General features: G+C 39.4%; 1 protein-coding gene across 4 annotated transcripts in view; it reads left to right on the top strand.

Moving 5' to 3' along the window:
• Positions 1–15,732, top strand: part of LOC122556555 (gamma-aminobutyric acid receptor subunit gamma-2-like) — a 133,700-nt gene that overhangs the window by 25,967 nt on the left and 92,001 nt on the right. For all 4 annotated transcript variants that reach the window (XM_043703348.1, XM_043703347.1, XM_043703343.1 and 1 more), the window contains 3 exons: positions 2,545–2,765; positions 4,693–4,775; positions 10,595–10,735. In XM_043703348.1, coding sequence (XP_043559283.1) covers positions 2,545–2,765; positions 4,693–4,775; positions 10,595–10,735 — 445 coding nt within the window. The remainder of the gene's footprint in view (positions 1–2,544; positions 2,766–4,692; positions 4,776–10,594; positions 10,736–15,732) is intronic.

Below are 15,732 nucleotides of genomic sequence, written 5' to 3'. Positions count from 1 at the left end.
TAGGTCAGTCAAGGTGCTGGTAAGATATCAGTCCAAGGTGGGGGAGGGCCAGGTTTCCCTATAGTGAGATAAATGGAAGGGCTTGCATATGATGGTAGTAGATGAAAGAACAGTTTCTTGAAATGCAGGAGACATAGTGAGGTGTTCCCAGTGCATGAATACAAAGCTCATAGGGTTGGGAGGATGAAGTGGTTGAGAGCCAATGAATTAACAGGATGCATAAAATACTGGAAGTTGTAATCCATAATTTTTATTTGTGGAGTAGCAGAGTTAGTGAGTACAGGCCTTGAGTGGGAGGGAGCAGAAAAAATGGTGGCACTTAATCTTGCAGAGATCAGATGATCAATGAGCTTCTTTCTCAACTATTTATTTACAGGCTAGCTGTGTCAGATAATGTGACCTCTTGTGATGGCCTGTTGGAAAAGGAACTGCTCTCCTTTCTATTAACTTATTTGTGAAAAGGGGAGAGAGTTTTCCTCTAAGCTATGTCACAGACCTACAGAATTATTATCGAGTAAAAGGGTTGGTAATCACAGTGAGCACCATTGTGTGAGGGACAGTGCCTGCCTCTCAGCATCTGAAGTGCTACCAGAGGTGTCTCTGTTATAGAGAGGATATTAAGTTGAAGCTGGTTCAGAAGAAATTTACAAAGATGTTGTCTGGAATGGAATGTTTGAAATATAAGAGGCTGGGACATTTTTCATTGGAGCGTAGGAGTTCGAGGGGTGACCTTACAGAGGTTTATTGTCCAGTTTGATTTCTGTTAATAGCAGGAGGAAGACCTTTCCCTATTGACAGGATGTGGAATTTCTTTGTTCACTCACTGAATGGTTAAAAATAGATGGAATTGTTAACAACTGGGATGTAACTCTTGTGTGATTTGTTTTTGTTAAAATTGTTGAAGGCATGTGCTCCATATCATATTTGAAAGATGGTATTTATATATTATATCACAGTTACCTATACAGTCAATTTTGCCCACACAGCATAATTAATTTTCAATATTTTAGAATTGAGGGAACATCTGTAATGCTGATGCTGGTCAATGAATTTGGATTTAATATGAATACCTAGACAAAGCTTGAGTATACGCATTGCTTTGAATCCGACTTAAAAGGCACGAGTGTTATAGCAGCTCAGTATAAACAATAGTACCATGTACATTCGCGATTGCTACTTGTTGTCCCTGTAGAGCCAGGTCATTCTCAGTTTATGCCTTATACCAACAGATTTATTATTCAAATAAAACCAACTCATTCACTGCCCAGTAAAGGCACCTTAATTAGGCAATTAAACCTAGTTAAAGGCCTCTTCCTAGTGCTATTCAGATTTAATATGCCAGGAAAGGGCAACATCCAAAATGCGCCTTGACTTGTTTTTCCCTGTATGCTTAGGCCAATAAAATGTTCATTCGGAAGGGGCAGGCCTTCTTTGACTGCTGAATGTCAATTTTGGGCTCTTCTCCCCCACAATCCACCATCCTCCACCACCATGATTTTCCCTCTGCCTATTCATTTTCCTGAAATTCCCACCCCTTTAAACTTGACCTGTGAGTCTGGCCTTTGGCAAGATTGTAAACTTACTTGAAGGTCTGATCCAATGCAGCATATCTTCCCCTTGTCCTACCTGCAGCACTGGCAGTGATTACTAAGCCTATCAGTGTGGTCAGTACTGTAGAGCTGCTGGTAACTGATTGAAGAGGGTTGTAGTAATGAAAGGGCACTCAGCCCAAAACCCAGGATGAAAGCTCATGGGAGATGCACTCACCTCCAATATTTACACTGGAGAACACGTTACCCCACCTACCTGCCCCAGCACATAATTCATATCACTGTTCCAGATCAATGACTTTTCTTTATTATTATTCATTGCATGTACTGGCTAGATCAGTATTTGTTGCTCATCTCTAATTTCTCAGTGCCAGTTAAGAGTCAACCACAATGCTATGGGTTAGGAGTTACATAGAGGTCAGACCAAGTAAGGATTTAGGTTTTCTGTATAAGAATATTAGTGAGCTAGATGAGCTTTTACAGCAATCAATAGCATTTTAATTTCAGGTCTTTGTTTTAGAAATTGAATTCAAGTTATGCCATAGAATTTGGATCCATGTTCCCTGAACATTAGCCTGGTGTTCTGGGTTACTAGGAGAAAGTGAGGACGGCAGATGCTGGAGATCAGAGCTGAAAATGTGTTGCTGGAAAAGCGCAGCAGGTCAGGCAGCATCCAAGGAGCAGGAGAATCAACGTTTCGGGCATGAGCCCTCCTTCAGGAATCAGGAGTTCTGGGTTACTAGTCTAGTCACATTCCCATTATGCTATCTCCTCTGTTTTGAATTATTTGGCAGTTGAGTTTACTCCATGATTTAACAGTGCTTACATTAAAATTTCATGTGAAAGATAACATTCTAGAAGTTTTGTATGCAATTATCTGAACGACATGGATGGGGAGTATTTTGTTCAGAAAATTAAACGTTTGGATAATCAGATGCATTATTGAAACTTTGTCTCTGTATATTAATATTGATGATTCATTTTCATTTAACAGGAGTATACCATTGACATATTTTTTGCCCAAACATGGTATGATAGACGTCTCAAATTTAATAGCACGATGAAGGTCCTCCGACTCAACAGCAACATGGTTGGCAAAATTTGGATACCAGACACGTTCTTTAGAAATTCCAAGAAGGCTGATGCCCATTGGATAACGACTCCAAATAGAATGCTTCGGATATGGAATGATGGAAGAATATTGTACACGCTAAGGTAATTTAAGCTAACTTGTTAACATTTTGGTTAAGTATAAGAAAAGCATGAACATAATCCTCACGTCAGTTGAGGGCACTTTTAAGATTGTTATCGTACACAACTATTTTCATTCGCTTGATTTTAGTGACAGTAAATATCATGTTATTGTCATGAGATACGAGAATAGTTCTAGTTTGCAACACTTAATGATGATCAAGTTAATTGATAAACAAACCTTCAAGATCTGATTACTTTGGTCCTGAATTTCCTGAAGCTCCCTGCTGATTTGGTAATGTAAGTTCATTATAAGTACATCGAAAACTTATTTACATGCATAACCATACCACTACACTTTCTCATTATTGAAATTGTTGGCACTGATTTTTCTGGGTAAGGAATCAACGGTTAGACTTTTTGCCTTTTTTGTTTTAATTTGTTAAAAAAAAAGGTTGCTGGAAGTGCAATAGCAACAGAGTTCCTGGGATCTTGGTGATAAATAAGACCAGCAGTGCCATCCCTTTTAATTAATGTGATTTAAGGATTAAGAAAGAAGCTGAGGAATGAACTAAAAGGAAATTGGATTAATTCCAATCAAACCAAATATAGAAAAATAAATAAAGAAGGGAAAAATGGTATTAAGATGCAGGAAAGTGAAGTAAGACAAGAAGTCAAATTTGAAATTTTTGACTTATGCGAGACTTTATTGTATGCAGGATTGTAACTCAACAGTTTAAACTGCTTCCTTTCTACACCAGAGAGGTTGTTTGGCATTAAGTATTAGCACATCATTATTTCAGTTCTCAAAATATACTTTTACTTTTTGTGTCATGTTCAATTTCAGCTTAATTTTCCAAAGCCAGCATATTCCTAAAAGTAAAGAGGACCATAAGGACAAGTTGTCTTTTTTTGCAAAGCTTATGGTGAAACATCAGAATTTGTCCAGAAATGAGATGATTTGCAATTCACAAAATATCTGTTGCTGACAATAAGCTATTGGATCATTTATGCGATTAAGAGTGAGTGTAATTAAGCTTTCTGTTATTTTGGTTGCAAATTCTGGGCTATTATAGCTTTTTCCTACAACTTTGCTAATTAAAAACATCATTCAATAATTAAACCACAATTGAATGATGCTGAGAGCGACAGGGCTATAATGCACTTTAATTAGTTAGGTGCCAGTAAGGATGTTCACTCACTGCCTAACCAGGACTGCTACAAATTCCCAAAGACAGCAATGAATATTTTGCCATTGGTTCGATATTTTGGTTTGAAATCAGATAGATCTGAATTATTCAATCACTTCAAAAATGCATTTCTTAAATAATAATGAATGAAATATTATATGCTGCTTGTTGTAAATTGATATTTAGGGAGATTATTACCCCGTTAGTTCTAAATGCACACCAATTTTATTTAAATTCTAAAGAATTTATAAATGCACTTGATGTGCAACATATTAAGGTATTTGGGTAGTGCTGAAGCGAATATTTACAGTCTGATTTTCTTCACTGGAATACTCTCAGAAATTAGATCAGTAAGGTAACTAAATTTATCTTTGATAATCTAATACAACACTTACTGTGATTCACTGCTAATGGTATTATGACATCAATTGTATTATTTTTATCTAAACAATATTCACCGTTAATGAGTATTTGAAATGTTCCATCATATAAGTTTTACATGCTTAAAACACTACAGCTTGTATTATGAAGTATAATATATTTTGTGCGTCTTATAAAGTATGCTGAGTAAATGATTTTTGTTGGTCTCCATTTCTTACATGTGTAAATACATATGCCTGTGTCTTTGATTCACACCTGACACATAATTTTATATATGTCATACATGGGTGAATATATTTCTCTATAATTACTGTTTCTGTCATAATGAGACTGCCCCCTCAATTATTTCAACACTTAACATGAGCTTTTACTATTTTTAGGTTGACAATTGAAGCTGAATGTCAGCTACAACTGCATAACTTCCCAATGGATGAGCACTCATGCCCTTTGGTATTCTCGAGTTGTATGTATAACTTTATGAGTTATAATTTAATCACTATATAAAACAGCAGTGTCATCTGATAGAGAATTTCACAATGTTTAAAAGACTGTTTTGTCACAAAGAAGACTGGAAGAGATGTACTTACAAACTTTAGTACATATTTATTTATTTTTATTCATTTGTGGGATATGGGAATCACTGATTGGCCAGCATTTATTGCCTGCTGCCCTGGAGAAGGTGGTGGAGACCTGTCTTCTTGAAGCACTGCAGTCCACTTGCTGTGGATTGACCCACAATGTTATTAGGGAGAGGATTGAATATTTTTAATATTTTCAGGCGAATTATTTTACTAAAGTACACATTGTAAATGTATATAGCATGACAAAAAATTATAATCTAGGAGATTTTTGCCAGCAACAATAGTTAAACATTTCCATCGTAACACAATGGAAACTCTTAGTTGTTCTTTATTTGTGATAGCTATGCTTATCTAGAGATGTTGCTAGTTTTCCCTTTGTCTGCAGCTGGCATGAACCATGAGGTTGGGAGTCATAGCAGGGAAGGGATTAGGGGCATGGGAGTGGGTAGGGGGTCATGAAGGGAAGGGGGCCAGGTTTGTTCCGTGCTCTTGTCTATTGATGTTTGGAAGTATGTCTTCAGGCGAGGAGAAAGTGAGGTCTGCAGATGCTGGAGATCAAAGTTGAAACTTTATTGCTGGAACAGCACAGCAGGTCAGGCAGCATCCAGGGAACAGGAGATTCGACGTTTCGGGCACAGGCCCTTCTTCAGGCAGAAGGTTGTCTGCAACAGAGGAATGGGAAGATAACTTAATGGCATGTACCTTGATGAATTTTCAGGAATGTGCATGTCATTTAGAACATAGAACATAGAAAAGTACAGCACAGAACAGGCCCCTTGGCCCACGATGTTGTGCCGAGGTTTAATCCTAATGTAAAATATAATAACTTAACCTACACACCCCTCAACTCACTGCTATCCATGTGCATGTCTAGCAGTTGCTTAAATGTCCCCAATGATTTGCTTCCACCACCATTGCTGGCAACGCATTCCATGCATTCACAACTCTCTGCAAAAAGAACCTACCTCTGATGTCTCCTCTATACTTTTCTCCTAATATATTAAAACTATGTTACCTCGTACCAGTCAATCCTGCCCTGGGAAAAAGTCTCTGGCTATTGACTGTATCTATTCCTCTCATTATCTTGTATACCTCGATCAGGTCTCCTCTTTTCCTCCTTCTCTCCAGAGAGAAAAGGCCAAGATTATTCAACCTTTCTTCATAAGGCAAGCCCTCCAGTCCAGGCAGCATCCTGGTAAACCTTCTTTGCATCCTCTCCAAAGCCTCTGTATCTTTCCTATAGTAGGGCGACCAGAACTGGACACAATACTCCAAGTATAGTCTCACCAGGGACTTGTAGACCTGCAGCAAAACCTCGCAGCTCTGAAATTCAATCCCCCTGTTAATGAAGGCCAAAACACCATATGCCTTCTTAACAACCCAATCCACTTGGGTGGCAACTTTGAGGGATCTATGTACTTGCACACCCAGATTCCTCTGTTCATCCACACTGCCAAGAATCCTGTCTTTAATCCAATATTCAGCATTCGACCTTCCAAAATGCATCACTTCGCATTTATCCAGGTCGAACTCCATCTTCCATTTCTCAGCCCAGCTCTGCATTCTGTCTATGTCGCGCTGCAGCCTGTAGTAGCCCTCGATACTATCAACGGTACCTCCAACCTTTGTGCCATCTGCAAATTTACTACCCACCCCTCAACCTCCTCATCCAAGTCATTTATAAAAACTACACAGGGCAGAGGCCCAAAAACAGAGCCCTGCGGGACCACACTCGACACTGACCTCCAGACAGAATACTTTCCATCTATAACCACTCTCTGCCTTCTGTCAGCCAACCAATTCTAAATCCAGATAGCCAAATCTCCCTGTATCCATACTTCCTGATTTTATGAATGAACCTACCATGGGGAACCCTATCAAATGCCTTGCTGAAGTCCATATACACCACATCTACTTCTCGACCTTCATTGACCTGTCTTGTCACCTCCTCAAAGAACTCAATAAGATTTATAAGGCTTGACCTGCCCCTCACAAAGCCATGCTGACTGCCTTCAATCACACTATGCTTTGCCAAATAGTCATAAATCCTATCCCTCAGAATTCTTTCCAAAACTTTGCTGACTAGCCTTTCTATGACAAGCCTTCTCAGCACTCAGCTGATGGTAACCAATAATTCGGCCCAGGTAAGTTTTTTATGTTAAAAAATATGTCCGCCACCAGCGATCCTATGCTGAATGCCGACTGCACGTTCTCACCCTTGAATTTTTTTTCAGCCTACACATGGGCAACAGAAAGCCAGTTCTTAACAATTAAAAAAATTATTTTGTTTAACTTTATTCACCTATTTTTTTTTAAAAACATATTGTCAGGTTTTTATCAGTTTATTCAAATGTTTTTCGATACTTGGTTACTGTTACTGTACATGCTTCCGGGTGTCAACAAACAAGCCTTTCTTTTTAAAGTACATCTTCCTTGCAGGCCAGGATGATAACAATAGCCTTATATGCCCAAAGAGTGTCTCCTCCTCTGATCATCCACTTGCCGAGCCCACTTAATTCCTGTTTCTTATCTTACCAAAACATAAGTTGCCTATTGTTAGTGTTGTGACTGTTTGCCCCTTGTACGCCCTTTTCCTTACCAAGTTAAAATAGGTCCTGTTGTAGTGTCAGAACAAGCTTTCTCCACATATGTAAAACTATGGAACTGACATTAAATAAGTTATAGCAATTCATTTGACTTTGCAATTGTAATACTATATAATTTTGCTTTACAAACAGTTTTGCTTCCTACCCACCCTACATACTTGTTGTGTGTCACTGTCTCTATTGTCTGCTGCAAGGATTGGAGCAGTTCTGGGCTGCAAATGCAGCATTAAAGCTTGCTTCCTCACTGCCTCCTCAATTGTTTTCACATCCTACAGGGCACACATTCAGAGTGTGACAGAATATACTCCACTTGCTTAGTTGAATTTAAGTAGCATGACACCATTCAGAAAATAGCAATCGACCTGATTCATTAGCCTAAACAACCGGTTGCTATGCTATTTATGTTTTGTGGCAACAATGCGTGCTGCCAGTTGATGCAAAATCAACTCACCAAGCATTTGACAGTATTTCAGAATTCCTTGGACATTACCAACTAGATCAAGGTCAAGTTTATGGGAACATTAACGCTGACAGGTTTTTTTTCAATTCTCACATGGCTCTGCATTTGACCTATATTGCCATTACTCATTATTAATTAATCAAAGGCAGAACTTTGTGTGGAATGCCAATTTTGGCAACCACCCATCTACTGTGTTATGGCAGTGAGCTTGTTGGTGCATAGGAAGATAATGGACTGAGCATCAGCTGCACTTTAAGTGCTGCCTCCTGTCAAAAATGTGCCAGGCAGGCCTTGTAAAATCCAGCCCTAAATGTTTGATCTCTATTCTGTGGGAGCATCTTTACCAAATGGACTGCAGTAGTTCAAAACAAAGGCCGATCACTACCTTCTCAGGGCCAACTAGAGATGGGTAATAAATGCTGTCCCAGCCAGTACTGCCCACTTCCCACAAATGAATAAAAGAAAAGTAATGTGTGAACTGCTGACCTAGTCAGCAACATCCAACTTCAAATTAAAGTAATAGTTCTGAATAAATGCAATCTGGTTGCACAATAATTCCTGACTGTGACATATTCCTAATATTCAACAGAGAAAGGAACAATGGGGAGAGGTTATTGCCACTTGTGAATGGTAACAAAGGGTGGAACAGGATTGTTTTCATAAAATATGTAGATATTCTGAAGTTTTGCATGATTAACATTGATGTTTAACACACATTTATGTGAAATAATACAATCCTGCATGTGATGATGTTATGCCTTTAACATGTTTATGTTGTCCTTAGTTTTTTTCAAGAGGGGTCGTAAAGGCAGAGATTCTGACATCTCTGGAAATATCTACCTAAAAGGCTTTTAAGTTGCTTTTTCTAAACATTTGTACAATGAAAGGGGAGTGGCCAATTCTCCCAGTTCAGGGTTTTGTCTAGTTTTGGATTAGTTTTAGTTGGAGACTCAAAGAAATAGCTCCGTGCTGATCCTCTCTCTCTCTGACATCTCTCCTGAAAGAACCTGTATTTGATTTTACGTTTTTTTTCTGAGGGGATGTTTATGGGATGTTGCAGGAAATCAATACAGCTCTTCCTTAAGTTGTGATAACATGTCGGTTGGGTTTTCAAATAGTTATGTTATTCTAAATTGGGTTTTCTTTTGTTCATGTGTAAATAAATTCTATTTTGTTTAAAACCAAGTGGTTTGACCACTGCATCTCTCCTGGAATATCCACCTTACACCTGCTTAAAACAACTAGGAATGTTAGGGTCTGGGCTACTTTCTCAAAATGTTTTGAGGGGGTCCGGCCTTGTCGATAACATGCAATAGCAACAAAGCCAAATGAACCGAGGTTCAAGATAGAGGTCAAATTTGGGACGTGTGCCAAGTGAGGGAACTAATTTCTTTAAAAAAAAACTGTTGGATATTTAGTTTTGTCAGTGCCATCATTGGAAGAGAAATCACTTTGCCATGAAGTTACAGAGAGTGCTCGGGGGAATTAAAACAGATAGTGCTGTAACAGTTCAGCATATCTTGCTGCATCTGTCGAGAGAGAAACAAAATTAATGTTTTGAGTCTGATATAAGTCCTTTATTAGATCTCTGATTGGCCACCTCACTCTCAGCCACCTTCCCTCCAGCCCTACCTCCTCTCATTTATCTCCCCACCCCCTCGGCTCACAAGCCTCATTCCTGCCCAAAACATTGATTTTCCTGCTCCTCGGATGCTGACTGACCTGCTGTACTTTTCCAGCACCCCACTCTCGAACCTATTTTGTGAGTCCAACCACCTGCTTTCTCAGCTCCAGTGACCCATGTCAGACAGCCCAATATTAACTTGGTCTTTCTCTTCACAGATATTCCAGATATGCTGATTTTTTTCCAATAATTTCTGTTTTTACTTCCACTTTCCAGCATCTGTAGTGTTTTGCTTTTATTTACAGTGCTCAGAAGATTACATTTGCAGAACATTAAAGCTAGTAGATGTAGATGAGAATCCACATGATAAAATGAGTTCTATAAATAGAAATTACTTCAGGTATTCCAGTGAGTGTCTGTTTTTAGCCTTTTCAATGGCCTACATAATACTATTGCACACATAATATTTTCTGGGGTGGGAGTTTTGTCATGAAAAGCCTAGAAGTGTACCTAGTAATTAAGAAAATTGTCAAATTCTGTACACAGTCTTACCTTAAATTGTGTGAGTAGCTGACTAGTGAGCAAGTTTAACTAGTAAAAGCTATATTCAGAACTGATATTCAGAACTTTTTCATACAAAGAATGATCAATTTCCAGATAGAGCAGTGAAGGCTAAACTTCAAAGTCTTTTAAGAGAGAATTAGATTTAGTAATCATAGGACTGCATAGTCTTTGGGAATAGATTAATCATTGTAGGCTGAATAGTTTTACTCATCTTTAATTGCATTTTGATCTTATGATTGAAGTTATGCTCTTGAATTACTTGAACCTTACTTCTGGGTATTGAATAGATGGGATAGTGTTCTTGGTAGGGAATGTACACGGCCTTTGGAAAGTGGAGATTTGGCTATCGTTATTTTATATCTTTCTAAATAAAAGATTATACGTTCAATTTAAAACACTGCTGACTTAATAGAGTAATGAAAAACATTCTTGCAATCTAATTTCTAGATGGCTATCCCAAAGATGAAATAATATACCAGTGGGCAAGGTATCGTTCTGTTATCTTTGGAGAGCCACGTTTTTGGAGGCTGTATCAATTTGCATTTCTTGGATTGAGAAATACAACAGATCTTGTCAGGACTACTTCTGGTAAGTCACTTTCTGAAACTGACAGCTCGCAAAATAGGTCTTCCTCCTCCCCCCAGCCGTCATGGGGGTCATATTATTGAAGTTTATGCATGCTCTAACAGAGAAATTTTGAGAACTGTGGATGATATTTCTTTTGGCAGAATATTGGTAACCAGATGGTTTATCCTGTTCAGTTTTATTTTATTCTGTTGCTGATAAACTTGGTATTTACAACTGGAAATATTTGTAGTCATGAGATGAGATGTATAACTTGGGAATATACAAGTCAACTGGTACGGTCAAAAGCTACAGGAAACCATCAGAAAATAGCATCCTACTTTAAACAAATGTCCATTATGTAAGGTATCACTCGTATTAGTTTAGTACACCTTTCTTTTGAAGTTATGTGAAGTATGTTTGATTTTCTTTGTTGTCAGATATGATAGGCATCTGCAGACTTAACATAAAATGTGTTGATATAAAACTAATGGAATTGAATAAAAATGCATGAAGTAAAACAAGATAAATGAATATCTTCCACATCTGAAACCTTTGCTTGGGTGGAAGATCAAAATGATTTTGAAATCAAGTTATGTTTCGTTGACTTTAAGGTAAGCATTGGCAAAGATTTCCAAAGGAGAAAGTGAGGACTGTAGATGCTGGAGATCAGAGCTGAAAATGTGTTGCTGGAAAAGCGCTTGCTGGAAAAGCGCAGCAGGTCAGGCAGCATCCAAGGAACAGGAGAATCGACGTTTCGGCCATTTCCTGAAAAAGGGCTCATGCCCGAAACGTCGATTCTCCTGCTCCTTGGATGCTGCCTGACCTGCTGCGTTTTTCCAGCAACACATTTTCAGAAAAGATTTCCAATGCACAGTTACAAACTGTGAATAACGATAGAGAAGTCAGATGTTATAAAATGACAATTATCTGTAAAAGCTATGTAGAGCTTTCATTCCTCATTGGCAGGAAGGGGAGGTACAGTTGTATCCAACTGCTGCAAAATTTAAGAAAAGGAATGAAAATGGATGGAACACCCAGGTGCTCAAAACAACAACTGTAAACTTAGCTGTATCTAAACTGCAAGATCCTCTCGATGAGTATCTAAGGTGTTGTGTTAAAATTTGGAGCAATGTCCTCCAGATTAGTTAAGCAACTGTCTGACACAGAATCATACCTTATGGACAAACTCTGAGATATCACCATCATTGTCCTGTCCCACTGGCAGGACACACTCACCAGAGCTAATGTCACAGTGGGATATAGTTGGGAAGAGGGTGCCCCTAGAATCTGCAGCATTTTCTCCAGACCCCATCAAGTCTCATAGCATCTGGTCGATCATTGGGGTGGTAGGAGAACCATTGCTGATTCCTATCTACTTCACCCTTGCTTGATAAAGCTGAGTTTCTCCATTTTAAACATGACTTAGAGGAAACATGGCAGTGATAACGCTGTAGAATGTACTCTGGGTGGACAACATCATTATCCATCACCAAAAATGGTTTGATAGCAACATTATTGATCAGGTTGGCCAAGTTCTAAAGGACACAGCAGTTAGACTAGGTCTGCAGCAGATGGTGAAGGAACCCACAAGATAGAAAGACCTACTCGACCTCATTCCCCACAATCAAACTGTTGCAGATGAATCTGATTGTAGCAATCAGTTAGAGTGACCACTGCAAAACCTTTGTGGAAACAAAGTTCCATCTTCACATTGAGGTTACCCTCCATTATGTGGAGTTGCATGAGCAAAATGTTAAATGGGACAGACTTTGAACAGATCTAGTAACTCAAAACTGAACATCCATTAATTATTGTGGGTTATCTGCAACAGGAAAACTGTGTTCAAACTCAGGGCCAGCATATTCCACATTCTACTATTACTAGTAAGCCTGCTGATCAACCCTATTTTAAAGAACATTGCAGGATGGCGTGCTAGGAGGATTAGCAAGCATACTCATACATGAGATGTGAACCTGGTGAAGCTGCAACACAGGGAAGCTGGCTTTCAGCTGGGTGTCTGGCTTTCTCCTCCAGTAAATAATATGCAGTTTAGATGGACTGGCCATTGCCCTGTTAATGTGTAGGGATGTACAGGCTAGGTGGATTGGCTATGGTATATGATTATGAAAATAAAGTGGAGAAGTGTGTCTGGTTGAGATGCTTTTTGGAGGGTCAATGTGTACTCAATGGGCCAAATGGCCTCTTTCTGCACTGTAGGGATTCTATGACAACCTGCATACCAATAGGAGAGGCAGCATGCCATAGACAAGGCTAATTAGTCCTACAACAAATGGATTAGATCTAAGCTCTGCAGTTCAGCTACATCTATTTGTGAATGGTTATGGGCAAGAGACTGTACAAATATTGACATGCTCAATGACAGAAAAGTATAGAACATCAGTGAAAATGATAAAGCTGAAGCACTTGCATTTTCAGACAGAAGTACCAGTGGCTGACCCTTTTTGTCTCCCTGTGGACATCTCCAGCATAATAGATGCCAGTTTTCAGACAGTTTGATTCACTCCATGTAATATGAAGAAATGGCTGATAGCACTGAGTCCGGAACAGGTTTTGGTTTTTGACAACATTCCAACAATAGTACTGAAACCTTTGCTGTCCAGAATTTGCAATACTCCTAGCCAAGCTGTTCTGGTACAACTATCGCACTGATACTGCTGAAGAAAGTTCAATTCTTGTTGTACCTGCTCATTGATGCTCATTTTGGCTTCCATCAGGGCTGCTTGGCCCCCGCCAATGCAGCCTTGATCCAACCATGACCAAAAGAGTGAATCCCAGAAGTGAGGTGAGAGTGACTATCAAGGCAGTATTTGACCCGGTATGATGTTAAGGAGTCAAATCAGAGGGAAAATTCTGCATTGGTTAGTCATACCTACCAAAAAAGAAGATGGTTCTGATCATTAGAGTTCCGTGATCTCGGTCCCAAGCCATTAATGCTTTACTGATGGCCTTTTCTCCATGAATATTTGCTGATTTCACAATGTTCAACATCAGTCTCAGATGCTGAAGCAGTCTGTCTTTATGTGCATTAAAAACTGGACAACCACCAGGTTTGGTCTGATAAGTGATAAGTGACATTCATGCCACACAAGTGCCAGGTCGTGACAATCACTGAGAAGAGAATCTAACTATCTCCACTTGGAGTTTAGTAGGATTGCTACTACTGAATCGACCACCATCAATTTCTTGGCAGTTACCCTTGACCAAAAGCTGAAGTAGGCCAGACATATAAATACTATGGCAACAAAAGCATGTTAGGTGCTGGAAAGTCTAAGGAGAGTAACTCCATGTCTGTCTCCCCAAAACCTGTCCACCAGTTACAAGACACAAATCAGTAGCTTAATGGAATATTTCACACTTGTCCAGGATGAGCACATCTCCATCAACACTCAAGAAGCTTAATATATAGGACAAAGGAGCCCATTTAATTGGCACCCCATCCACCATTTTTCTGCATAATTCCCTCTACCACTGATGAGCAATGGCTGCTACATGTACCATATACAACAATGCAATGCAGGCTCCTTTGACAGCATCTCCTAAGCTCACAAGGCTAGGGTAGCAGCCATGTTGGAACTCAGTATCTGCTATTAACTGCCCCTCCCCCTCCCCAAGCCGCCTCCACCCCGCCAAGGCATAGACTATCTCAACATAGAACTGTTCTTTTACTGTTGTATGATGAAAACCCGAGAACACGAATAACACTGTTGGTATACCTACATTCAAAGAACTACAGCAGTTGAAGAAAGCAGCTCATCACCATTTTTCAAAGTGCAATTAGCAAGGGGCAACAAGTGTCCACATACCATGTGGAAATAATGAAATAAAAGTCAAATCATGGTGGAATGCTTGCCATCAATATGCAGTCTTACTACCCAGTAGGTGGAATTTTACTGGTCTGGGGTTCTCTCCTCGTAGGCAAAGAGCCACTATCTGTACTATGCTAGTGCCCTGATCGTGCCCTTTTTGGACTTAGTCCTGTTGGGTATAATGCAGGTTTCAGAGCCATGCTGCCAGAAGTCCTGGCCATTCCTCTTTGACAGTGCCACCATGTCTGGTGGCAGTTGCCAGAAATGCATCCAATAGAGCCCAAGATTTTCAAGGAATGCCATGCTAAAGATGAGTGAGAACAGAATAAAGATTATGGGATGGGTGTGGTGGTAGGGTGGGTGCATAATGATGTTGCAGCCAAAGACAGGAGCTGGCCTTTCAACATCCCATCCCACCATCCAATGTTGGGACTCTCAATCAGTCCCAGAGTTAGTTCCTTGGATGCTGCAGTCTTGCTCCATAAAGTATGCAGGGGCTCTTAATTGAACATAATGGTTTTGTTAGCAGCAAATCATTGAACCTTACTGATATTCTGCTACTATCATGAGGAATTCCCTACTGCACTTTAACCTAATGGGGGTAATTTTGCCACTTCATTGAATCATAGAATCATAGAAAGCTTACAGTGTGGAAATAGACCATTTGGCCCAAGTACACACTGACCCTCCGAAGACTAACCCAACTAGACCCATTTCCCTAGATTTACCCCTTACTAATGCACCTACCCTACACATCCCTTAACACAATGGGAGACTGACCCAGGGTTTTGCCTGTTAAGTGGGCCCAGTCATCATGGTTCCCTCTAAATCAGGCAAGGTTAAATTCTATCCAATGTCTGTGAATCAAAAGAAAATCGTCCTGAATTTAATATGATTTTCTACTGTCCCTGAGCTAACAAGTTTTGAAAGTTTTCTATTTACAATGCTGTGCTTTAACCTAATGATTTTCTAAAGGCAATATTGAAGCCATAATTAATATCATATTTAATGCTGAGTTGAGAAAGTGTTAAAAAAATTATTTTCTCATTGTGTCCTCCACACTATTTTCCCCCTCTCCACTCTGATGTTTATCGCTCTCGTTCTCTGCTTTTACATCTGATGCAGTCTATTACTTTGGTTTAACCTTTACACTTTAAAGTTTAAATGCCTTGCTTGTCTTTGTCTCACTGT

Source organism: Chiloscyllium plagiosum, chromosome 14 (genome assembly GCF_004010195.1).
Source record: "Chiloscyllium plagiosum isolate BGI_BamShark_2017 chromosome 14, ASM401019v2, whole genome shotgun sequence".
Classification (NCBI taxonomy): domain Eukaryota; kingdom Metazoa; phylum Chordata; class Chondrichthyes; order Orectolobiformes; family Hemiscylliidae; genus Chiloscyllium; species Chiloscyllium plagiosum.
Note: the sequence above shows the minus strand (reverse complement) of the source record. Positions and strands in the feature narration are given on the sequence as shown.